The sequence below is a fragment of the Diachasmimorpha longicaudata genome, chromosome 11 (assembly GCF_034640455.1).
Source record: "Diachasmimorpha longicaudata isolate KC_UGA_2023 chromosome 11, iyDiaLong2, whole genome shotgun sequence".
NCBI classification, from domain to species: domain Eukaryota; kingdom Metazoa; phylum Arthropoda; class Insecta; order Hymenoptera; family Braconidae; genus Diachasmimorpha; species Diachasmimorpha longicaudata.
The window spans coordinates 306,618-332,617 of NC_087235.1; the positions used below are offsets into that span (position 1 = coordinate 306,618).

Below are 26,000 nucleotides of genomic sequence, written 5' to 3' on the forward strand. Positions count from 1 at the left end.
CTCCTGGGCCTCCTAGGGCAAAACGGGCCCGAATTTGGGATCACACCGTTTTTCGCCCATATCTTTGGAAATATCATAGCTAGGACAATTTGGCTGGCGCCATTGGATTCGTGAGACGATTTCCGATTTTTCTAGGGGTCCGGGAATTATCTAGAGTCGATTTTTTCGTTTTTCGCGATTTTCTCGGCTCCTGCAGCTCCCAGAGAAAAAAGGGCCTGGATACGGCCTCCCGACGTTTTTCCTCCATATCTTTGGAAATATCATAGCTAGGACAATTTGGCTGGCGCCATTGGATTCGTGAGACGATTTCCGATTTTTCTAGGGGTCCGGGAATTTTCTAAAGTCGATTTTTTCGTTTTTCGCGTTTTTCTCGGCTCCTGGGCCTCCTAGAGCAAAACGGGCCTGGATTTGGCATCACACGGTTATTCGCCCATTTCTTTCGAAATATCATAGCTAGGACAATTTGGCTGGCGCCATTGGATTCGTGAGACGATTTCCGATTTTTCTAGGGGTCCGGGAATTTTCTAAAGTCGATTTTTTCGTTTTTCGCGTTTTTCTCGGCTCCTGGGCCTCCTAGAGCAAAACGGGCCTGGATTTGGCATCACACGGTTATTCGCCCATTTCTTTCGAAATATCATAGCTAGGACAATTTGGCTGGCGCCATTGGATTCGTGAGACGATTTCCGATTTTTCTAGGGGTCCGGGAATTTTCTAAAGTCGTTTTTTTCGTTTTTCGCGTCTTTCTCGGCTCCTGGGCCTCCTAGGGCAAAACGGGCCCGGATTTGGGATCACACCGTTATTCGCCCATTTCTTTGGAAATATCATAAGTAGTAAGTGGGCACGATTGGCGAATTTTCTTCCAGGAATCGCCCCCCTTCCCCCCTTTTTCCAGACGTGTCCGAACACGTTTTCCCCATTGTCCTTTGAGGAGGACGTCGCCGCTCTAGGGCCCCCTGGGGTGAGGGTCCCCAAAAAATGTCATTGTTCGACAGGAAGTGGGGTGGTGGGTGGGTGGCAAGGAATGCGGGCAGGTCCCAAAACGCCTGAAAGCATTCCATTGTTATGCAATGGAATGTCGTTCACGTGTTAAGGGAAACTGGCCCATTATTTTTTTTAGATGGAGGATTGCGCAATGCCCTGGCATGAATGGCGCAGTAAATGAATGTTTTTTTTTTTTTACAGGTTTTTTTAGGATAATAAATTTTCCCTTTCTATGGAAGACCGTTGGAAAAGTTCTCAACGATGTCTCCTTTTTTTTGACTATGTTTTTCTCTCTCTCTCTCTCTTTTATTGCATGTTGTTTCCTTTTAAAAGGTTTTTTTTTTTATTTAAAGTTCAAAAATGTTTTTTGCCTTCCGTCTTTTTTATACCTGAAAAGATGTTGAGGGTTTTTGTAATAAATAATTAAACATAGGGTTTAAATTTTATCTTTTTTTATATTTCATAAAATCGTAGGTTCCATTTTACAAATGAGTTACATAAAATCATATGTGTATGGTTTTTCAATATGAGGGCATTCTGTAAGCCCCTCCCGCGAATTTATCCAAATAATTGTAACAATTATGGAATAATTCTCCAAATAATTGATACAAATAACCAAGATTTTCGTGGGGTATTGTACGTCGAAGATCATCGCGAGCCAAGAGATAAATTTCCTCGAAATTTACGCGTATGCGATGATGAAGATCCTCCGTGGCAGGCATTCTATTATAATCCATATAATTCATAGCAATTCCTTTAATTGATTGTACAAGCGATTCCTTATATTCCTTGAGAGGCAATGTCTCCAAGAAATCCAGCCACTGATTAATCCATGCAGCCTTGTTTTTCAATGTATTGATGCTCTGTCCCATCATCATTATGGGAGTCTGATTTGCATCATCATTGCGAACAAAGGTCACGCAGGGATTTTCAAAACTGCGGTGGAATTTCACGTTTATGGCCCCAAATTCCTTTGCAGGTAGATTGTGGTTGATCTTTGGGTGGAACTTCTCAGGGTCAAAGTAATCGGTTACAGCATCCAAATCGTTGAAAAAAAGGGTCCATTCTTCTCGTGTCATTGACAATATGGCGCGTTTCGGGCGTACGCCCATAAATTGCACAACCGGGACGAATTGACCGAAACACGTAACTTTTAAGCCGACACGAATTTGTTTTGTCTCTGATCTATTCAAAGATATAACTTGAGACAAGACCACATGCTGTTCAGCATCACTGAATCCCTTTTGTTTGTTGCTCTCCATGTTGAAAAAATGAATGGGTGAAATCAGGGCGACTGAATCAAATCCACCGCGAGCACCCGCGTTTTATAGCGCTACGTATGAGAGTGGAGGGGGACAGAATCCCCCACTATACGCATGACAGACCTATAACCGTCACACATTATCCCCCACCGCAGGGAGTTCTGCGGCGGCGGCGTCACACATGCGCCCCACTTTCGCGGTTTTTTGTATGTTGCGCGGTACCCCCACTCTTACCATGGAACCTTCCTATACCGATTTTTTTTGTTAAATCGAGTGACGCGTTTGTTGTCATTCGTTAAAAGGCATTGCAATAGTAAAAATGTCTAAAAACTTTGAAAGTTACGATTTAGAGTCCCTTAAAAAATATCTCGCGGGTCGCGAATCGTATGAGGGACGACAAAAGCCTCAATTTCGCCAGAAAAGAGTACGCGTATGTGTTGATAAATATACCGATGATGATTACCTAGATAGTGATGACATGTGCAGTCCAACAAAAGCGCGGAAAATCGCGATAGGGTCAGGATTGGAATGCGAAGTGGAAGATTTCCTTGTTGATCCTTCTTGTGTATGCAAATATAAATTTTTCGGTGAAATATGGAATAAAATCCATATCAGATATCGCAGGGATAAATTACACTCTCAAGATGAGGGCATAGACATGTGTACGACTTTTAAAGTATGTTACAATGAAGAACCTGCAGAATCTAATAAAGAAATCGAATCGAATTTTCAAATGAGATATAATCCTCCATCCTTGAGAAGCATTGCAATCGCGAATTTATTAAATGAAAGGAAATATGCGAAAAATGCAAAAACTTTGGCTGTGGTTACTAAAGCAATTGTGCATAATAGTGATGTATTATTATATAAAATGTCGAAGTCAAATGGTTTTTTCGACTGCATAGAACACACAAGATTATGCAAAGCAGGAGTGGGGGAAAAACTCTATTGGTACTACTTTTTTAGGGCGTGTGAGGAAGAATATTATCTCCCTGCGGGGGAGGAGACATTGGTCTACAAGAAAGGAAATGGGCCAATCATTGACCTTTCCTTTCAATAGCCAACAAATGCAAAACAAGTGGGGGGGGCGAAAAAAAAAGGAAAACTCGAGCATCCGCCCCCATCAGGTATGCAAAGGACCCCCCACCAAGGGCAAATCTTCAAAAAAGTGTGGAAAACTTAGCCCCTCCTCCTCTAAACTAGGGATGCATCAAGGACCCCAGTGAGATCATTTTACTGCATTTACGTTTTTTACGTCAAAATGACATCAAGTCAAATGAACTCATCTCCAAAATCCAGTTATCAATCAGGTTATCAGCCTGGAACTTTTAAACCTAAAAAATCTAAATATGGTGGAAACAAGGCCAATCAAAACGGAATTAAGATAATTAGTGATCGTGTAGTGCAATATAACAGTGATGAGAAAAGATCAATTGAAAAAATAGTGAAAAAAGTGAAACTCCAACGACGTGAAATTTCCAAGACAGCCCCTGTCATAAATATTGACTTTGACCTCCAAACGGTTGAAAAGATGAAGAAAAAAAACTCAACCAGACGATGGGGCCATAAATCAGCCGGTAGCACTCAAAGGGACTCTAAGATCCTGAAAGTCAATAATAAAAAAAAAAGTGAAATCGTGCAAGTGAGCACAGAGGAAAAAAAGTTGTGGATTAATATGCTAGAACAAGATCTTGATTTATTCAATCAAGTGAACTACATTGATAAGAAAAAGGATCTGAAAAAAATACAGGCTCGCGAAAAACGTTTAAAACTCGCGGAAAAAAAGAAGGCCGACTTTATCGCTCGCGAAAAACGTCGCGAGTTAGCTAAGGAAAAACAAAGACAATTTAGAGCTCGCGAATCAGAAAACAATCGATCCAAGGACCTCACATCGAAGGATATCATCCCTGAGCCCATGATGGAATTGGATTCATCGATCGAGATCATTCCCAGCACTCCATCAGTCATCAATTTAATCCTGGAACGCGAGGGTGAAGATGCTCAGCATGGATCATTGAATTTCGCGACCTCAACCCCGAAAAGTAAATATTCAATCAATCAATCATATGAATTTTGAGATTAGATTGATTTAGGCTAATCTTGTATTGTTTTTTTTGTTTCAGAACCGCGAAAATCTATCGAGGAAATCGAGGCCGTTCTAGTCGCGTTGGGCGCGAATCTAGAACAAAGGAATCGCGAGGACGATTACGAAGTGCGATGCACTCCAACGCAGCGTCAAAAAGAGCTTGATCAAATTGCGATGCAATTGGATCAAAGCGGGAATGATGATGATGAAGGATTGGCCATCCAGAGTCTTGATTTCACCCCGTTATCACCCAGTAACCGTTCGGGTTAAAAATTCATTAAACATGTCTGTATTTTTTTGAATACCTGAAATAAAATTCATACATTTTATTACATTACCTGTGAGTCTTGACTTTTTTTTTATTGCTAGGCAAGACCCAATATTCCCTCTCCTGTCCCCAGCCCTTTTTTTTCTCGTAGAAGCTAGGAGAAATTTCTCTCTCGCTTCTTCTTCGTCGGCGCCCTGTAGTCTTTCGTTTATTGTCTCTTTCCTTCTAGTTGTTTAGAAGGTTTAGAGAACAATTTTGACTTTTTCCTCGTCTTTCCTACCTTTATCCTTACCCTCATCTCCCTCTAACTTACGGGTTAGAGGGTTGAGGGCGAATAGTGGGGCAAAAGTTATATAAACCGTGAGGTTCCACTACTCGCCCTCTTTCACCATCGTCATCCGGAGGACTCCAGTGTCCAGTTTTAGTGTTTTTTTTTGTGTTTTTCGTTTTTTTTTTAAAAAATGGTTGTTGTAACCTGTGCAGGAGCGTGCCAGGAGGATTACGTCCGCGAGGTAAGTTTTTTACATATCTTTTGCATGTTTTTCGTGAGGTTTCGCGGTTTTTAATTTTCAGTTTTTCGCGTCCGCGCTTCATTTTCTATGTTTTTCGTGTAATTTTTTAATATTTTTTAATATCCTCTTGGTGCGGGGTATAAGTTTCGCGTTTTTTAAATTTCAAATCCGCGTATTTTTTCGTTCGTTTTTGGTAGTTGTTTTAGTTTTTTTTAATTTTTTCGCTTGTTTTAGTTTTCAGTTTTTAAATTCTTTTTTGTTTGCTTTAGTTTTTGATTTTTTCGTGTTTTTGTTGTTCTCATTTTTTAATTAATCGTGTTTTTTTATTTTACAGATGCAGGCCACCCGGAGGGAGAGGGAATACCTCAGGGCAGCCAATGAGTGGCTGCGCTGGGAGGATACGGAGGGTGAAACCCTGGATGGCGAAAATATTTTCGCCATCCAGGATCTCCATAACCGGGCCGCCAAATGGTTGGCGGATTCCGAGGACGAGGCCTACATGGTGAGTTTTGTCTCTCTCTCTCTCTCTCTCTCTCTCTCTCTCTCTCTCTCTCTCTCTCTCTCTCTATCTCTCTATCCCCTTTATCCCGTTTAAACCCATCCTGTCATTCCCATCAGTCCTCTCCTAAAATACACCTCTTCCCTTCCTTATTTTCCTATTTATATAAAATTAATTAATTTATTTATTTTTTCTTTTTTGTTGCAGGCCGGGGCTCGCTGGGAAGGAGGTGTCGGTCCGGACACCCCGAGAGCGCGCTGGGTCCGCGCTGTGAGGCGCGAGGCGCGCCAGTTCGAGGCCGAGGGCGAGCAGGTGCTCGCCCTCTACGATGTCGAGGATGCCTGGGCCCTCAGGATCCTCTTCGGGGAGGAGCCCACCCAGCCCGACCTGACCCAGGAGAATTGGGACCTGGAGCAGTGGGACTGAGGCCACTGCCCCCCCCCCCCCCAATAATAAATTAAAAAAAAAGAATTAAAAAAAAATGTAATATAGGATTAAGTTTTTTTGAATAAAATAAAATTTTAAAAATTAATATTTTCTTGTTTATTTATTTATTTAATTCCCTTAGCTTTAAATTAGAAAACGAAACAAAAAAAAAATTTTTTAATTTAAAGAAAAAAAAATTTGTATTTTAGTTTTAAGTTTTATTTTTTAATAAAATTTTTTTAATAAATATTTTCTTTTTTCTATTTTTATTTATTACCCTGGATTTATTTCCCTTAGTTTTAAGTATAAATATTAAGAAAAAAAAAAGTATTTTAGATTTAGATTTATTATTATTATTAAATGTAGTTTAGTTTTAAGTTTTTTAATAAAAAAAATTTTTTAAATCAATAGTTGTGTTCCTTTTTGTTTTTTAAACACTTATTTCTTTTATTTTTAAATTATTATTAAATAGGATTCGGGTGGGGAAAACCTTAGAAAGAATCTTTTCTAGTTTTTATTTATTTATTTATTTATTTTTCTTTGTGTAACATACATTTTTCTTACAGATAATTTTCATTTTCGCGGGCCGCGGGTTTTTGAAACTTCGTATTTCAATTCGAAATACGAACGGCTAAAAACCGGCCAGTCAAAGCTGACGGTGGCGCCCCCCTGACAGTCGGTAACCCCTCCCACAAACGTACATTCCCAGAATTCCACAGTGTCGGTAAAAACGTAGTTCCGCCTCCTGACACCAGGAGGCTCTGCGCAAATGTAAACACTGTAGGGCCCATTTTTTAAAAAATTAATATCTAATGAACAAATAAACTTAAAAATATGTAATTTGGATATTAATTATCAACAAACGATTCCCTATCCCTTAATAATAACTATTCGAGTCTACAAATAAATATTAAGCGAGTGGAGGAATAGCCCCTACTCATTAAATTGTTTAATTAATTATTAAATAATGCAGGCCTACAAACGTTTTTCGTGCATAACAATATTATACAAAACTACTACAATCAATCTAAATTGATAAAATACTTAATTTTCAAATAAACAGTGCGCGCCAACTAGCAGCGGTTAAATCGCGGTTTTTTGAAACCATAGGGCAGAGTCGCAAAACCATCAAGCCGCCGTTTTGGGCCTGTCGCACGTACGATCTTACTCTCAGGTTTCGTGATGACGTCATGATACACTGTCCGACGAATACCATGATAGTCGATCTGGTAGGGATCTGCTTTATCGACAACGAGCGCGCGAATCGAGTCGTAATGAATTTGTTTACGCGATTCATAATTCAGTCTAACCCCTTTTATTTTACTAACTTCCGCGATACTGCCGTCCGGTTTTTTTACGCGATAAGTGTAAAATTTAGGCCCCCCAGAGACAAAAGAAGTAATGAAACTTCCTTCTCCGTAGCCCTCTACTTCGTCGGTCAAATCCCCTAGAAAATTCCCTAGCGGTAATTCATTTGATCCATCGCTGACGTAAATTACCGAATCTGTATCATAATATAAAACACGTTCTTGTTGTTTTTCTAGATAAGAATATAACTTTAGACGCGCGTGAGCGGTTGTATAAGCCGCAATAACAACATTAGCCTTAGTGGACATTTCCGCGGCTTCGTTTAAATGTTTCCAGGACATGAAGAGAGTGTCGTTATCGACAGGAACAAGTCCTGTTACTTCAATTTCAGGATTAAACATTATATTTGCAAATTCCTCATGTGTTCGAATAATAGCTTTTTTTGTCAAGTTCTCCCTCTCCCCAAATTTACCCCAGAGACAGTTTAAACAAAGTTTTGCTACGGCTCTTAATCCTGCATTCTTTTGAATTTTATCTTTGTCAAGTTTTATACCTTCTCGCGTCTCATATTCAGCAATATATCTATTCTTTGATTCATCATCTACACACTCAGCAGGCCAATCCGAAGCCTCTTGTTTTATTTTCAAAAAAGTGTTAATGTATTCGGCAAATAATCCACCTGTTCGCGTCACAGGATTATAACGCGTAGTACTCTTATACTCCCAAAGCTCACTGATTTCTAATATTTTGTACCCCATTTCTACGGCTTTACGAAGTTCTGGAGCGACCCAAGTTCCCAAAAATTCGCGATCAGCGGGATCATCATGAGGGCAATTGTCTTGTACAAGATCATCGCAGCATGATCGACAGAGAGGGAACAGTAACTTTCCATGGGCTTTCACTGGTAAAACAGGGTGAAATAATTGACGAGGGGGTAAAACGCGACATTTCACGAGACCTTCTATCCGCGAAATATTATTATTAGGGCATATAAGCTGACAATCACGCCCCACATGGACAGTGGGATGTCCAATCGGGAAAATCCCTGTCTTTAAAACGTATGGGTATAACGAACAAACGTCAACATAGCGAATTTTCTCATTATCTTTTACATCATAATGTGTTACGGTATTTCCTGTTCGTCCCCCGAAAAATGCATCGCGCGGATCCAGAGCTATAAACATTTGCTGATCAACGTTTTCTACAAAATTCGCCAACACATGATCTGTCTTTTTTTGACGAATAAAATCGCATTCCCACATTTCAACGACTTCATAACCCGAGTGTCGCAATTCCCGGGTAATCGCCCCTGTTCTCTCATATCGGCTCTCTAGTGTATCCTTGTGACTTAACTCTTTATCTCTATTGAATTTGAAACACCGTGGGCATCCGTGCCAATAACATCCGTGGAACTGATATGCATATTTCTTATTATTATTCGCGGTATCCTCCCAAAAACCATCTAGACGCAGGCCTGAAGTTGTTCTGTGTTCACGAGTTCGTCCGGCATGTATTATTCGATGATTCTCGCAATGTTCGCGCCACAAGAGCCATTCAATTGCGATTTTCGACTGCGTTTTCCCTAACCGATATCCTCCCTGAGGTATAATGCCTATCTGCTTGTCTTTTAAGAAATTTGTTTGAAAAATACGCATGCATGTAGAAGCAATCGTTACACATTCTGTAAAAGGACAGACATTTCCAGCATTCATAATCAGTTTTCGAAATTCAACACAGGCTCGTCTCAAAATTGTAACATCAAGTCTGCAATAATGAAGAATTTCTTTACGAAAATCAAATTCATAATCTTCTTCGACACGATCATTATACCAGGATAAGAATTTTTCACGATCTTGTACTCCCATAGTGTCAGCACCATAATATTTTCTATCAGGTATAGGCCCTACGTAGTTTTGATTGTCTTTTGTATTGAAAAAATGTGGAAAATAGCCTTTCGCTATATTCCCCAATCCAAAAGCTTTCGGTAAACTTGCAAGAGCCATGTGAAAATAATTTAAACTGTCTATAAATTTATTATCCCCAAAATCCATCAAGATAATGTTTGTTCCGTTAATTATCGCTTTAATTTGACTGTTAATGCGTTTCATGACGTCTCTCAAAACGAATTGTGAATCATAGCCTTTCGCGTTATGTGCAATACAAACTACTTTTTTATACGTCTTACCCATCGACGTGATGTAATCAACAAATCCTCGCACAGGATCCTCACCATCGAAAACATTTTCCCGATGTTTACAAACGCCACATGGATTTCCGTGATTATCGTTTGCGTTCACAATGTCATCGTCGGTCATATCTGCACAGCGGTCACACACAGTTTGTGCAACGCAAAGATTAGGAATGTGTACGTTGACATCTGTAGTTCCTTGCAGAAGCTCATCCTGTCTGGTTTCAAAGTCGTAGAAAACAAACGCCACGCGTTTCAAAGTCAATTTTTTCTTGCTTTTTAAGGTGGGCATATAGCAGAGATGAGAACTATCTTCGTCCTTTTGACATACGTTGCAATAATATTTATGGCACACATGATTCTGAGCTTTGCGATGATCAATTTTCGTATTACATTGGCCACACAATTTTATATAGTCACAGACGGTGGGGTTATTTCCGCTGAAAGATCCTGGTTTCTTATGTTGATCGAAGCACAATTGCCCGTGAAACTCTCGATTACAATCGTCACACACTATTTTATCAACAATCGTAGAGTCACACGGAGGATTCTTCAAACACCTATCACAAGTCCTATCACAAACATGTCCTTGCGTAGTGTAAGGTTTGTTACAATGCTCGCAATAATACTTCACGCCAAAGAATGAAGGTAAATTTTGGATTGGCTCATAGTGGTTCTCTTCAGGATAATACACAATCGGTAAGGTATATCGGACGGTCATCTTTCTGCTAATCAATTCAGGTGTACCATCGTAGAGCACAGGGTGATCTTTTCCGTTTCTCATGAGGGAATAGACCTTGATAAGGCATCCTTCTTCAGCCAAGTATCGCTGATATTGAGCAACTTCCTGTAGACCACAGCCTTCGTCAGGAGCAATGACTCCTGCCCTTCGAGTTAGTCTTTCGGCCTCCTTACGTTGCATTTTTCCCTTGCATTGCCGGATTGCCTGCCATACCTCGTGGATCTTGCCCTTATCAGCTCTGGTTTTTAATTTTTCTGCATGTGCTTTGGCCACAACAAGTGATCGGGCTAGACACAAGCCATCTTCATTCGAAATCTGAAGGATACATTTTCTACTAAACCCTCTTTTCATGCCGTTTTCAAGGAAACCTTGACCTACCGGGGCTTCAGCCACGTGAAGTTTGATCCAAAACTTATCGGCACATCCGAAACCGTTTGCGCTCTGCGCGATAGAACTAACAAGATTCCATAGATCTTGAAACTCATATCCTTTGATCGCACGTGGACTTATCCAGGCATTGTCTCTTTGCATATTTGCAAAATTGAATGTAAGGCACATTCGATTCATACCACGTCCTCCAGCCTCAATAATTTTATTATAGACATCACGAAAAGCTTCTTCAACCCAGTCGGCAGGGTCACGACTTTCAGGTAAAGGGTTGATTGCAAACTCCATCACATGTGTGTCGAGTTTGAAACGTGGAAGTCTCTGGCGTGATCGTCGTATTGTCCTTAAGGCCGGCAATCGATTTTCAATCTCTTCTTCGCGGCCATTTTGTTGATCTGAAATTGGGTTTAGTATTTTTCAATAAAAAAATATGCCTAAAATTTTTTCTCGGTATTATAAAAAGGTATGAAGCTAGATACTTACCATTCTGCTGATCTAGTAAATCTAGATTAAACTCTTCAACAGCTTCCAAAACCTTAGGGTCACTCACAACATTTTCACCACCACCACATTGAATATCAAAGAGCGCAGAATTAAAATTTTCGAATAAATCTCCATCAAAATTATTTTCAATGGCAAAATCACCGAATAACTCAAGATCAAAATTATTTATCCAATCAAAATCTCCCTGTGGAGGTATAGTATTTTCTTCGGACGGGTCACTGGGCCCCGCTAAATCGTTTGGGTCCGACATTGTGAATGTCCCTTGGACGACTGCAGTTAGTGCGAGAAAATTCGGGCTATATTGGGAAAAGTCAGGGGTTTTACTGTTGGCGCCACAGGGGGCTACTGCACTTCTTCGCCTTTTTTACCTGCCCCCCCGCCTACGCGCATTGTCCTTGTCCTAGTCATAGGCAAGCCCACTTGACCCCAATACAGGTGCATTACGTCACGCCCCTCTCTCTAGCATTTTCAAATCCATATTTTCGGATATCGTAAAATTGTATAAAATGATGAGATTTTAGGCATGATTAATCAGAAGGCAATATGGACACGAGGTGGAAACATCCCTTTACTGCAATGATTTGTGGTCCCACGGGTTGTGGAAAAACATTTTTTGTTAAAAGGTTTTTGAAGGAAATTAAGCAAATGTGCGATACACAAATTGAAAAAGTGATCTTTTATTACGCTGAGTGGCAGAATGGATATTCGGATTATGATAATAATTTTGTCGAATTTCGTGAAGGCCTACCAAGATCTGGAGATTTTGATGATAATAAGCCAAAATTGGTTGTCGTGGACGATTTGATGCGGGAATCTTCGAATGGTGCAATAGTTGATTTATTTACAAAAGGAAGCCATCATAAAAATCTCAGTGTAATGTTTCTATCTCAAAATTTATTCCACCAAGGCAAAGGACAGAGAGACATTTCATTGAATACAAATTACATCGTCGTATTTAAAAATCCCAGAGATCGTGCACAAATTGCCCATTTGGCTCGTCAAATATACCCAGAAGATCCAAAATTTCTGCAAGAAGCCTATTTTGATGCAACTTCGGCAGCTCATGGCTATTTGTTGCTAGATTTGAAACAATCGACTCCTGAAAACTGTAGGTTTCGTACCAATGTATTCCCCAGTGATCCCCATCATTATGTTTATATTCCGCGGAAGGATCGCAATATAAAAGGAGGAGGGGCATCACGGAGTGTACCAGTCGTTCATGTGTGATGGCAACGAGAAGTCGTTCTGAAAGCGGCTCTGTTCGCAAGTCGCTTGGAGAAAAGAATACAGCCTTATTACACGCTCTCATCTACGCACCACCCAGGCTACGCCGGGTAATAATACAACACGCTAATAAAGATTTAATTCGCTGCATTTGCGAGTGTGCTTTAAATTTATTACACGGAAATATTCCTTTGAAAAATTGTGAGAAATCAAAACTGTGCAAACATAAAAAACTATTGAGAAAACTTGCCGATAAAAAACAAAGTTTAAGCAGCAAGAAAAAAATCATTAATCAGAAAGGTGGTTCAATTTTGCCGATGCTATTGGGTCCTCTGATAAGCGCACTTATCTCAGCCATTGTATAAGGATGGAACATGCACGTAAAATGATTCTTGTACCAGAGGAGAGTGTGGAGCGTCTAAAAAAAAAAAATTCTTCACATGTTGATGCTCACCATGTTTTAACGGAATTGGCTAAAGAAATTCAGCCATCAGCGCAAACTCCAGGCACTGTTACAAGCAGATTAGATACCCAGCTATTGGAAATTTTAAATTCGAAAAGCCCTAGAGATGACCATGAAAAATGGAAGTTGTATAACGACGTTCTGAGGCGATATTTGTTTTATACAGAACAAACTAAAACGCCGGTGTTAGAAACGGAGGCCCACGGCGAAACTGAAACCGCTGAACGATACGACCCAAAAGCTATTGTTGCTACTGTACCTAAAGTATATCAGCGAAAAGCCGCTGGTATACTAGAATACATTGACGCCATTGATACTGCTAACAGACTCAAATGGAATTCAAAAGGACAAGTGACTTTGGATGGACAGACATTTCCTGGTGTCAATATTGTGGATCTCATACAAGATGTTGTCAGAGCACGGAAAACATATTCAGCTAAAGGATGGGAGCATTTTGCCGTTTATCTCCAAAGCCTGAACACCCCTCGGGAGTTTCTGGGTAATCCCAAGTTTCATCAGTCTCCACCAGCATTGCCAGACATTAGGAATCGAAGAGAACCTGAAATTTCAGAGGACGAGAGTTCCGTAGACGAAGATAGAAGAAGGAAAAGCTATAGATCACGCACTCCTCCTGTTCATCGCCCCCGTAAAAACTCGAAAAAACCCCGGCTTAGTTCTCCCTACACTGCGAAAACCGACAAAGTTACATCATGGCTTCCGTTTTGAACAATGAAAAACTCTCGAGGACATATTTTGACCTTCCAGAGCCTGAGGCATACACAGGGGCTCGAAATATTTTGTCAAAATATAAGAAAGAAATACCTGAAAGTGAAATAAAAAATTGGCTTAATGCTCAGAACACTTATACCCTTCATAGACCCATTAAGCGTAAATTTCCGCGTCTTCATTATACAGTAACCAACATTGATGATGTGTGGGAGGCTGACTTAGTTGAATTGAGATCATTAAAAACATATAATGATGGGGTTTCATATTTACTTGTAGTTATTGATGTCTTGAGTAAATTTGCCTGGGTAGAGCCATTGAAAGACAAATCAGCATCACAGGTTCTTGAAGCTTTCAAACGTATAATGGATACAAATGGAGGGCGCATTCCTGTTTCGATACAAACGGACAAGGGAAAAGAATTTATGGCCAACAGTGTCCAAAAATTTTTTTCTGATAAGAAAATAAAATTTCGTGTTGCACGTAATCCCGACATAAAAGCTGCAGTTGTGGAGCGCTTCAATCGGACATTGAAGGAACGTATGTGGCGTTACTTTACACATAGTCGAACATATAAGTATACAGATGTTTTGAAGCAAATTGTCGAGTCTTATAACAACTCGCGACATTCTTCAATAAAGATGGCGCCTGCGGCTGTGACTATGGATAATGCACCATACGTATGGCGTAATATACAAAGTCGATTCAAGACGGAGAAACCACGTAAAGAATCCTTTAAATATAAAGTTGGTGACTATGTACGCATCAGTCGAACGAAAGGCATCTTTGAGAAAGGATATGAAACTAATTGGAGTAAAGAAATATTCAAAATAACGAAAGCCGTTTTCAAACAATCATTGCCGATATACGAGTTGATGGATTTTGCTGACGAACCAATTGAGGGATTTTTCTACGAACCAGAATTGGTGCTTGTCAATAAACCAACGGACAAGGACGAGTTCATAGTGGAACGTGTCATACGCTCCAAGGGAAAAGGAAAAAATAAGCAGGTTCTTGTTCATTGGGAAGGATATCCTGATAAGTTTGATTCTTGGATACCTGCTGCAGAACTGCATGCAATTGGGAAAAAATGAAGAGAAACGAATTTTATATGGTGCTCCCCAGCAACAGCAGCATGAGCTATCATCCTGATAATACAGCATCGAAATTCACGACCTTGCTTCCAAAACAAGTTGAACTGGAAGGAGAATGGGTAGTGGGTCTGAGTGAAATACAGTTTCCTTGCAATTTTTTACATATACGTAATGGAAAAGATTCTCCAATCAATTTCGTTAGTAATCCAATCCCCAATAAGAGTAAGGTAAACGCACTACAAACATTTTTTCTACCTACTGCAGTTTTCAAAGATATAACAGATTTAGTGGGGTTCATGAATACTTTTCCGTCTTTGAGTACTCATATCCGATTTGAATATTTAGCGCAACAAGGTTTTGTGAAAATTGTAAAACACTGTACCTCCAGGAACTGCACTAGCACAGTTCATACAATAGACTTTTCCGATAAAGTATCCGATATGTTGGGATTTGAGAGAGGTATACACAGCCTCACAAACGCCAGGCCGTATTGTCAAGGATCTTCACCAGCAAGTTTGGCCAGAGGTTTACCTGCGAATTTGTTCATCTACAGCGATCTTTGTGTACCCTCCGTAACAGGTGACGTGCAGTCATCTCTGTTACGAGTGATACCATTCAGCGCTTCTACGTATACCTATGGGGCCATGCACTGTACTACGTTTTCCACTCCTCATTATATTCCGTTGATGAGGTATTCATTTCGCACAATTGAAATAGATATAAGATGCAATCAGGGTGATATGATTCCATTCGAGTATGGTCCTTTGAACGTGACGCTTCATTTCAAGAGGATTGATTGACTAAAAAATGAGCCCGTACATTGCATATTACGCAAACCAAGCTGGTGGAGGAACAGTGGACCGATATAATGATTTTGGAAGGATATTCGTTGGAAGTCCTTATCAACGAGGTCATGGAATTGGTGCTTTCCTTGGAGGTCTGTTTCGACGCATTCTGCCCTATCTGGGAAGCGCAGCCCGAGCTGTCGGTAAAGAAGCTCTCAATGCGGGTATTAACGTTGTTGGGGATGTAGTGACAAATGGCAAGCCCTTAAAGGTGGCGCTGGAAAACCGATTAGCCGAGTCTGGGCTGAAATTGAAAAGGAGGGCCCAGGACAAAATTGGGACCATGATGCGTGGCTCAGGATATAAGAGGAAGCGTAAACGCCTCGCCTCTCATAAGCTCACTGGCCGTGGATCTGCCAAGACATCCAAAACTCGGAAGAATAAAAAGAAAAGGCCCGTTGCAAACAAAAGAAGCAAGAAAGTGAAAAAAGTACCGAGACATAAATCAAAGCGGAAGACTCGTGATTTGTACGATATTTTCAACTAATCATCATGTCGTTTCTACATTCGCACTCTTCTGAGTGTGTGAAGTCGGAGCTGGACCTATTTACCATACCACCTACCCAAACAAGTATTGAAAATTCTCAATTTGTTTATTATAATCCTGTATCTACGCTGTCGGACGATGCCCCAATTGAATTCATCGTACCAGGCCATGGAGAAGAATATATTGATTTGGCACATACCATGATCAAAGTTCGCGCCAGAATCCTGAAATCCGATGGCTCTGCTGGTATAGACGACTCTGTTGGGCCTGTGAATAACTTTTTACATTCAATGTTTAACCAAGTGGATGTATATTTCAACCAAAAAGTTGTTACGCCTCCAAATAACCTGTACGCTTATAGAGCATACATTGAAACATTACTAAACTATGGAACCGATGCAAAGTCCTCACATCTTGGGATGTCTCTTTGGGCTACGGATAGCTATGGTGCAATGGATTCTATTGCTGTAACGGCGGCTGATGCAAGAAACAACGATGGACTAGCCGTACGTCAGGCAATTACTAAAGGTGGTAAAGCATTTGATCTACTGGGACATTTACATTGTGACGTGTTCAATCAAGACAAGTTTTTGATGAATGGCGTAGAGCTACGCGTTCGTCTTATCCGTGCAAAGGACGACTTTTGCCTTATGGACTCCACTCCCCTGCATTATAAGGTGCATATAGAAGAAGCCTCCTTGATAGTTCGCCGTGTGAAACTCAGCCCTGGAATTTTGATAGCTCACGCTAAAACGCTTGCAAAGACAACTGCGAAATATCCTTTGACACGGGTGGAGGTCAAATCTTTTGTTCTCCATCGGGGGATTATGGGGGAGACAATAGACAATGCCATTTTGGGTCAACTACCTAAAAGAATCATACTGGGATTTGTTGACAATGTCAGTTTCAACGGATCGAGAAAGAAGAACCCCTTCAACTTTCAAAATTTTGGGATAAACTTTTTATGCCTGAATGTCGATGGACGCCAAGTACCTACAAAACCTCTGCAGCCAAGTTTCACCTCTGGTGCGTGCCTAGATGTGGAGGCATTCAACACCCTATTTGCTGGTACTGGAACACATTTCAGCGACCATGGAAATAGCATCTCTCGTCCGGCCTATTCCGATGGATTTTGCTTGTTCGCGTTCGATCTGACTCCTGATTTATCTGCAAGTTCCGCTGGCCATTGGAATCTGGTGAAAAGTGGAAGTATTCGCATTGAAGTTCGCTTCAATAGAGCAACAGAGCAGAATGTAAATTGTCTATTGTACGCCGAATATGACAATTTGCTAGAAATTGATTCCACAAGGCAGGTTATTGTCGACTACAGTGGATGAAAATGGAGGGCTACTTAATGGGAGCGCAGAATAAGATTGCATTAGTTGCATTCAACCTGCTGAACGAGACCAACGCTCATTTCCCGGATTACCGACGTTCTATGAATACCCTTGAGCTCCTGGAGATATTACCGCATACAGATGCATGCATTGGAGGTGTCTACCCTGCCGACCGTGTCCCCTGGACATGGTCCCGACCCTGTGCTATCATCATCAACACCGACAACCACAATCAGGCCGGAAGTCACTGGGTTGCCGTTTACCTCGGTTCAAATAGGCGAGGAATCTATTTCGACAGCTTCGGAATGCCACCCTTCGATACAAGAATCTCTCAGCGCCTTAAGCGAAATTGCAATGTTTATGAATGGAGCCAGAAGAGACTCCAAGATATATCGTCTGATGTTTGTGGGCAGTACTGCATTGTTGTGCTTCACTGGTTGTTCAATGATCGGTCTTTACAGTCCTTTCATAAACTATTTACTTCAGACACAAAACGTAACGATCGCATTGTTATGAAAATGTTCAACAAAATTATTCATAAACACAATTGTAATCGTCGAAATTTAAGTAAACCTTTTCAGAACTTGTCTGGTAAAGGTAGTTTGCATTGTAACCAGCGGTCTTTAAAAAATATATTCCATTTGCGTTAATTTAATAATAATAATAATAATTTTGATTACTACTATTTTTAAATCCCTAATATTATGTACCACCCCTCATACAAGTATAATTTCTGAATAAATGATTTATATACTCAATAAATTATGTATTACATATTTATTTCATTTCCCCATATATACCCACATTTCCCACGCCATCCACTTTCCCCCCACTCCCGCCCGTTTGGATCACGTGATCCTTACCACCCATTTTCCACCCACCCTCCCGTTTGGATCACGTGACCGTTACCACCCCCCCCCCCTTTTTTTGAATCACGTGACCGTTACCACCCTCCCACCACCCACTTCCTGTCAAACAAAAACATTCCTTTGGGGACCCTCACCCCAGGGGGCCCTAGAGCGGCGACGTCCTCCTCAAAGGACAATGGGGAAAACGTGTTCGGACACGTCTGGAAAAAGGGGGAAGGGGGGCGATTCCTGGAAGAAAATTCGCCAATCGTGCCCACTTACTACTATCATAGATAGGACAATTTGGCTGGCGCCATTGGATTCGTGAGACGATTTCCGATTTTGCAAGGGGTCCGGGAATTTTCTAAAGTCGTTTTTTTCGTTTTTCGCGTTTTTCTCATCTCCTGGGCCTCCTAGGGCAAAACGGGCCCGGATTTGGGATCCCACAGTCTTTTGCCCATATCTTTGGAAATATCATAGCTAGGACAATTTGGCTGGCGCCATTGGATTCGTGAGACGATTTCCGATTTTCTAGGGGGCCGGGAATTTCCTAAAGTCGATTTTTTTCGTTTTTCGCGTTTTTCTCGGCTCCTGGGCCTCCTAGAGGAAAACGGGCCCGGATTTGGGATCACACCGTTATTCGCCCATATCTTTGGAAATATCATAGCTAGGACAATTTGGCTGGCGCCATTGGATTCGTGAGACGATTTCCGATTTTTCTAGGGGTCCGGGAATTTTCTAAAGTCGTTTTTGTCGTTTTTCGCGTTTTTCTCGGCTCCTGGGCCTCCTAGGGCAAAACGGGCCCGGATTTGGGATCACACCGTTATTCGCCCATTTCTTTGGAAATATCATAGCTAGGACAATTTGGCTGGCGCCATTGGATTCTTGAGACGATTTCCGATTTTGCAAGGGGTCCGGGAATTTTCTAAAGTCGTTTTTTTCGTTTTTCGCGTTTTTCTCGTCTCCTGGGCCTCCTAGGGCAAAACGGGCCCGGATTTGGGATCCCACAGTCTTTTGCCCATATCTTTGGAAATATCATAGCTAGGACAATTTGGCTGGCGCCATTGGATTCGGGAGACGATTTCCGATTTTTCTAGGGGTCCGGGAATTTTCTAAAGTCGATTTTTTCGTTTTTCGCGTTTTTCTCGGCTCCTGGGCCTCCTAGGGCAAAACGGGCCCGAATTTGGGATCACATCGTTTTTCGCCCATATCTTTGGAAATATCATAGCTAGGACAATTTGGCTGGCGCCATTGGATTCGTGAGACGATTTCCGATTTTTCTAGGGGGCCGGGAATTTCCTAAAGTCGATTTTTTTCGTTTTTCGCGTTTTTCTCGGCTCCTGGGCCTCCTAGAGCAAAACGGGCCCGGATTTGGGATCACACCGTTTTTCGCCCATATCTTTGGAAATATCATAGCTAGGACAATTTGGCTGGCGCCATTGGATTCGTGAGACGATTTCCAATTTTTCTAGGGGTCCGGGAATTTTCTAAAGTCGATTTTTTAGTTTTTCGCGTTTTTCTCGGCTCCTGGGCCTCCTAGGGCAAAACGGGCCCGGATTTGCGATCACACCGTTATTCGCCCATTTCTTTGGAAATATCATAGCTAGGACAATTTGGCTGGCGCCATTGGATTCGTGAGACGATTTCCGATTTTTCTAGGGGTCCGGGAATTTTCTAAAGTCGTTTTTTTCGTTTTTCGCGTTTTTCTCGGCTCCTGGGCCTCCTAGGGCAAAACGGGCCCGGATTTGGGATCACACCGTTATTCGCCCATTTCTTTGGAAATATCATAGCTAGGACAATTTGGCTGGCGCCATTGGATTCGTGAGACGATTTCCGATTTTGCAAGGGGTCCGGGAATTTTCTAAAGTCGTTTTTTTCGTTTTTCGCGTTTTTCTCGTCTCCTGGGCCTCCTAGAGCAAAACGGGCCCGGATTTGGGATCACACAGTCTTTTCCCCATATCTTTGGAAATATCATAGCTAGAACAATTTGGCTGGCGCCATTGGATTCGTGAGACGATTTCCGATTTTTCTAGGCGTCCGGGAATTTTCTAAAGTCGTTTTTTTCGTTTTTCGCGTTTTTCTCGGCTCCTGGGCCTCCTAGGGCAAAACGGGCCCGGATTTGGGATCACACCGTTATTCGCCCACTTCTTTGGAAATATCATAGCTAGGACAATTTGGCTGGCGCCATTGGATTCGGGAGACGATTTCCGATTTTTCTAGGGGTCCGGGAATTTTCTAAAGTCTATTTTTTCGTTTTTCGCGTTTTTCTCGGCTCCTGGGCCTCCTAGAGCAAAACGGGCCGGGATTTGGGATCACACCGTTATTCGCCCATTTCTTTGGAAATATCATAGCTAGGACAATTTGGCTGGCGCCATTGGATTCGTGAGACGATTTCCGATTTTTCTAGGGGTCCGGGAATTTTCTAAAGTCGTTTTTTTCGTTTTTCGCGTCTTTCTCGGCTCCTGGGCCTCCTAGGGCAAAACGGGCCCGGATTTGGGATCACACCGTTATTCGCCCATTTCTTTGGAAATATCATAGCTAGGACAATTTGGCTGGCGCCATTGGATTCGTGAGACGATTTCCGATTTTGCAAGGGGTCCGGGAATTTTCTAAAGTCGTTTTTTTCGTTTTTCGCGTTTTTCTCGTCTCCTGGGCCTCCTAGGGCAAAACGGGCCCGGATTTGGGATCCCACAGTCTTTTGCCCATATGTTTGGAAATATCATAGCTAGGACAATTTGGCTGGCGCCATTGGATTCGGGAGACGATTTCCGATTTTTCTAGGGGTCCGGGAATTTTCTAAAGTCGATTTTTTCGTTTTTCGCGTTTTTCTCGGCTCCTGGGCCTCCTAGGGCAAAACGGGCCCGGTTTTGGGATCCCACAGTCTTTTGCCCATATCTTTGGAAATATCATAGCTAGGACAATTTGGCTGGCGCCATTGGATTCGGGAGACGATTTCCGATTTTTCTAGGGGTCCGGGAATTTTCTAAAGTCGATTTTTTCGTTTTTCGCGTTTTTCTCGGCTCCTGGGCCTCCTAGGGCAAAACGGGCCCGAATTTGGGATCACACCGTTTTTCGCCCATATCTTTGGAAATATCATAGCTAGGACAATTTGGCTGGCGCCATTGGATTCGTGAGACGATTTCCGATTTTGCAAGGGGTCCGGGAATTTTCTAAAGTCGTTTTTTTCGTTTTTCGCGTTTTTCTCGTCTCCTGGGCCTCCTAGGGCAAAACGGGCCCGGATTTGGGATCCCACAGTCTTTTGCCCATATCTTTGGAAATATCATAGCTAGGACAATTTGGCTGGCGCCATTGGATTCGTGAGACGATTTCCGATTTTTCTAGGGGTCCGGGAATTTTCTAAAGTCGTTTTTGTCGTTTTTCGCGTTTTTCTCGGCTCCTGGGCCTCCTAGGGCAAAACGGGCCCGGATTTGGGATCACACCGTTATTCGCCCATTTCTTTGGAAATATCATAGCTAGGACAATTTGGCTGGCGCCATTGGATTCTTGAGACGATTTCCGATTTTGCAAGGGGTCCGGGAATTTTCTAAAGTCGATTTTTTCGTTTTTCGCGATTTTCTCGGCTCCTGCAGCTCCCAGAGAAAAAAGGGCCTGGATAGGGCCTCCCGACGTTTTTCCTCCATATCTTTGGAAATATCATAGCTAGGACAATTTGGCTGGCGCCATTGGATTCGTGAGACGATTTCCGATTTTTCTAGGGGTCCGGGAATTTTCTAAAGTCGATTTTTTCGTTTTTCGCGTTTTTCTCGGCTCCTGGGCCTCCTAGAGCAAAACGGGCCTGGATTTGGCATCACACGGTTATTCGCCCATTTCTTTCGAAATATCATAGCTAGGACAATTTGGCTGGCGCCATTGGATTCGTGAGACGATTTCCGATTTTTCTAGGGGTCCGGGAATTTTCTAAAGTCGTTTTTTTCGTTTTTCGCGTCTTTCTCGGCTCCTGGGCCTCCTAGGGCAAAACGGGCCCGGATTTGGGATCACACCGTTATTCGCCCATTTCTTTGGAAATATCATAGCTAGGACAATTTGGCTGGCGCCATTGGATTCGTGAGACGATTTCCGATTTTGCAAGGGGTCCGGGAATTTTCTAAAGTCGTTTTTTTCGTTTTTCGCGTTTTTCTCGTCTCCTGGGCCTCCTAGGGCAAAACGGGCCCGGATTTGGGATCCCACAGTCTTTTGCCCATATCTTTGGAAATATCATAGCTAGGACAATTTGGCTGGCGCCATTGGATTCGTGAGACGATTTCCGATTTTCTAGGGGGCCGGGAATTTCCTAAAGTCGATTTTTTTCGTTTTTCGCGTTTTTCTCGGCTCCTGGGCCTCCTAGAGGAAAACGGGCCCGGATTTGGGATCACACCGTTATTCGCCCATATCTTTGGAAATATCATAGCTAGGACAATTTGGCTGGCGCCATTGGATTCGTGAGACGATTTCCGATTTTTCTAGGGGTCCGGGAATTTTCTAAAGTCGTTTTTGTCGTTTTTCGCGTTTTTCTCGGCTCCTGGGCCTCCTAGGGCAAAACGGGCCCGGATTTGGGATCACACAGTCTTTTCCCCATATCTTTGGAAATATCATAGCTAGAACAATTTGGCTGGCGCCATTGGATTCGTGAGACGATTTCCGATTTTTCTAGGCGTCCGGGAATTTTCTAAAGTCGTTTTTTTCGTTTTTCGCGTTTTTCTCGGCTCCTGGGCCTCCTAGGGCAAAACGGGCCCGGATTTGGGATCACACCGTTATTCGCCCACTTCTTTGGAAATATCATAGCTAGGACAATTTGGCTGGCGCCATTGGATTCGGGAGACGATTTCCGATTTTTCTAGGGGTCCGGGAATTTTCTAAAGTCTATTTTTTCGTTTTTCGCGTTTTTCTCGGCTCCTGGGCCTCCTAGAGCAAAACGGGCCGGGATTTGGGATCACACCGTTATTCGCCCATTTCTTTGGAAATATCATAGCTAGGACAATTTGGCTGGCGCCATTGGATTCGTGAGACGATTTCCGATTTTTCTAGGGGTCCGGGAATTTTCTAAAGTCGTTTTTTTCGTTTTTCGCGTCTTTCTCGGCTCCTGGGCCTCCTAGGGCAAAACGGGCCCGGATTTGGGATCACACCGTTATTCGCCCATTTCTTTGGAAATATCATAGCTAGGACAATTTGGCTGGCGCCATTGGATTCGTGAGACGATTTCCGATTTTGCAAGGGGTCCGGGAATTTTCTAAAGTCGTTTTTTTCGTTTTTCGCGTTTTTCTCGTCTCCTGGGCCTCCTAGGGCAAAACGGGCCCGGATTTGGGATCCCACAGTCTTTTGCCCATATGTTTGGAAATATCATAGCTAGGACAATTTGGCTGGCGCCATTGGATTCGGGAGACGATTTCCGATTTTTCTAGGGGTCCGGGAATTTTCTAAAGTCGATTTTTTCGTTTTTCGCGTTTTTCTCGGCTCCTGGGCCTCCTAGGGCAAAACGGGCCCGGTTTTGGGATCCCACAGTCTTTTGCCCATATCTTTGGAAATATCATAGCTAGGACAATTTGGCTGGCGCCATTGGATTCGGGAGACGATTTCCGATTTTTCTAGGGGTCCGGGAATTTTCTAAAGTCGATTTTTTCGTTTTTCGCGTTTTTCTCGGCTCCTGGGCCTCCTAGGGCAAAACGGGCCCGAATTTGGGATCACACCGTTTTTCGCCCATATCTTTGGAAATATCATAGCTAGGACAATTTGGCTGGCGCCATTGGATTCGTGAGACGATTTCCGATTTTGCAAGGGGTCCGGGAATTTTCTAAAGTCGTTTTTTTCGTTTTTCGCGTTTTTCTCGTCTCCTGGGCCTCCTAGGGCAAAACGGGCCCGGATTTGGGATCCCACAGTCTTTTGCCCATATCTTTGGAAATATCATAGCTAGGACAATTTGGCTGGCGCCATTGGATTCGGGAGACGATTTCCGATTTTTCTAGGGGTCCGGGAATTTTCTAAAATCGATTTTTGCGTTTTTCGCGTTTTTCTCGGCTCCTGGGCCTCCTAGGGCAAAACGGGCCCGAATTTGGGATCACACCGTTTTTCGCCCATATCTTTGGAAATATCATAGCTAGGACAATTTGGCTGGCGCCATTGGATTCGTGAGACGATTTCCGATTTTTCTAGGGGTCCGGGAATTTTCTAAAGTCGTTTTTGTCGTTTTTCGCGTTTTTCTCGGCTCCTGGGCCTCCTAGGGCAAAACGGGCCCGGATTTGGGATCACACCGTTATTCGCCCATTTCTTTGGAAATATCATAGCTAGGACAATTTGGCTGGCGCCATTGGATTCTTGAGACGATTTCCGATTTTGCAAGGGGTCCGGGAATTTTCTAAAGTCGATTTTTTCGTTTTTCGCGATTTTCTCGGCTCCTGCAGCTCCCAGAGAAAAAAGGGCCTGGATAAGGCCTCCCGACGTTTTTCCTCCATATCTGTGGAAATATCATAGCTAGGACAATTTGGCTGGCGCCATTGGATTCGTGAGACGATTTCCGATTTTTCTAGGGGTCCGGGAATTTTCTAAAGTCGATTTTTTCGTTTTTCGCGTTTTTCTCGGCTCCTGGGCCTCCTAGAGCAAAACGGGCCTGGATTTGGCATCACACGGTTATTCGCCCATTTCTTTCGAAATATCATAGCTAGGACAATTTGGCTGGCGCCATTGGATTCGTGAGACGATTTCCGATTTTTCTAGGGGTCCGGGAATTTTCTAAAGTCGTTTTTTTCGTTTTTCGCGTCTTTCTCGGCTCCTGGGCCTCCTAGGGCAAAACGGGCCCGGATTTGGGATCACACCGTTATTCGCCCATTTCTTTGGAAATATCATAGCTAGGACAATTTGGCTGGCGCCATTGGATTCGTGAGACGATTTCCGATTTTGCAAGGGGTCCGGGAATTTTCTAAAGTCGTTTTTTTCGTTTTTCGCGTTTTTCTCGTCTCCTGGGCCTCCTAGGGCAAAACGGGCCCGGATTTGGGATCCCACAGTCTTTTGCCCATATCTTTGGAAATATCATAGCTAGGACAATTTGGCTGGCGCCATTGGATTCGTGAGACGATTTCCGATTTTCTAGGGGGCCGGGAATTTCCTAAAGTCGATTTTTTTCGTTTTTCGCGTTTTTCTCGGCTCCTGGGCCTCCTAGAGGAAAACGGGCCCGGATTTGGGATCACACCGTTATTCGCCCATATCTTTGGAAATATCATAGCTAGGACAATTTGGCTGGCGCCATTGGATTCGTGAGACGATTTCCGATTTTTCTAGGGGTCCGGGAATTTTCTAAAGTCGTTTTTGTCGTTTTTCGCGTTTTTCTCGGCTCCTGGGCCTCCTAGGGCAAAACGGGCCCGGATTTGGGATCACACAGTCTTTTCCCCATATCTTTGGAAATATCATAGCTAGAACAATTTGGCTGGCGCCATTGGATTCGTGAGACGATTTCCGATTTTTCGAGGGGGCCGTGAATTTTCTAAAGTCGTTTTTTTCGTTTTTCGCGTTTTTCTCGGCTCCTGGGCCTCCTAGGGCAAAACGGGCCCGGATTTGGGATCACACCGTTATTCGCCCATTTCTTTGGAAATATCATAGCTAGGACAATTTGGCTGGCGCCATTGGATTCGTGAGACGATTTCCGATTTTTCTAGGGGTCCGGGAATTTTCTAAAGTCGTTTTTTTCGTTTTTCGCGTTTTTCTCGGCTCCTGGGCCTCCTAGGGCAAAACGGGCCCGGATTTGGGATCACACCGTTATTCGCCCATTTCTTTGGAAATATCATAGCTAGGACAATTTGGCTGGCGCCATTGGATTCGTGAGACG

The 26,000-nt window shown here is 42.7% G+C and overlaps 1 protein-coding gene across 1 annotated transcript; it reads left to right on the forward strand.

The window, feature by feature from the left end:
* Window positions 1–3,335: 3,335 nt before the first annotated feature.
* LOC135167203 (uncharacterized) lies at window positions 3,336–4,897 on the forward strand. Its single transcript, XM_064130149.1, has 2 exons — window positions 3,336–4,285; window positions 4,367–4,897. Exons 1-2 carry the CDS (start codon window positions 3,505–3,507, stop codon window positions 4,597–4,599), a joined length of 1,014 nt encoding a protein of 337 aa, XP_063986219.1. The 5' UTR covers window positions 3,336–3,504; the 3' UTR covers window positions 4,600–4,897.
* The last annotated feature ends 21,103 nt before the right edge of the window (window positions 4,898–26,000 follow it).

Excerpts from the sequence above, each read along its gene's own strand:
- LOC135167203 (XM_064130149.1), top strand. The coding sequence starts at position 3,505 with ATGACATCAAGTCAAATGAACTCATCTCCAAAATCCAGTTATCAATCA. Across the intron at positions 4,286-4,366 it reads CGCGACCTCAACCCCGAAAA|AACCGCGAAAATCTATCGAG; the intron begins GTAAATATTCAA and ends TTTTTGTTTCAG.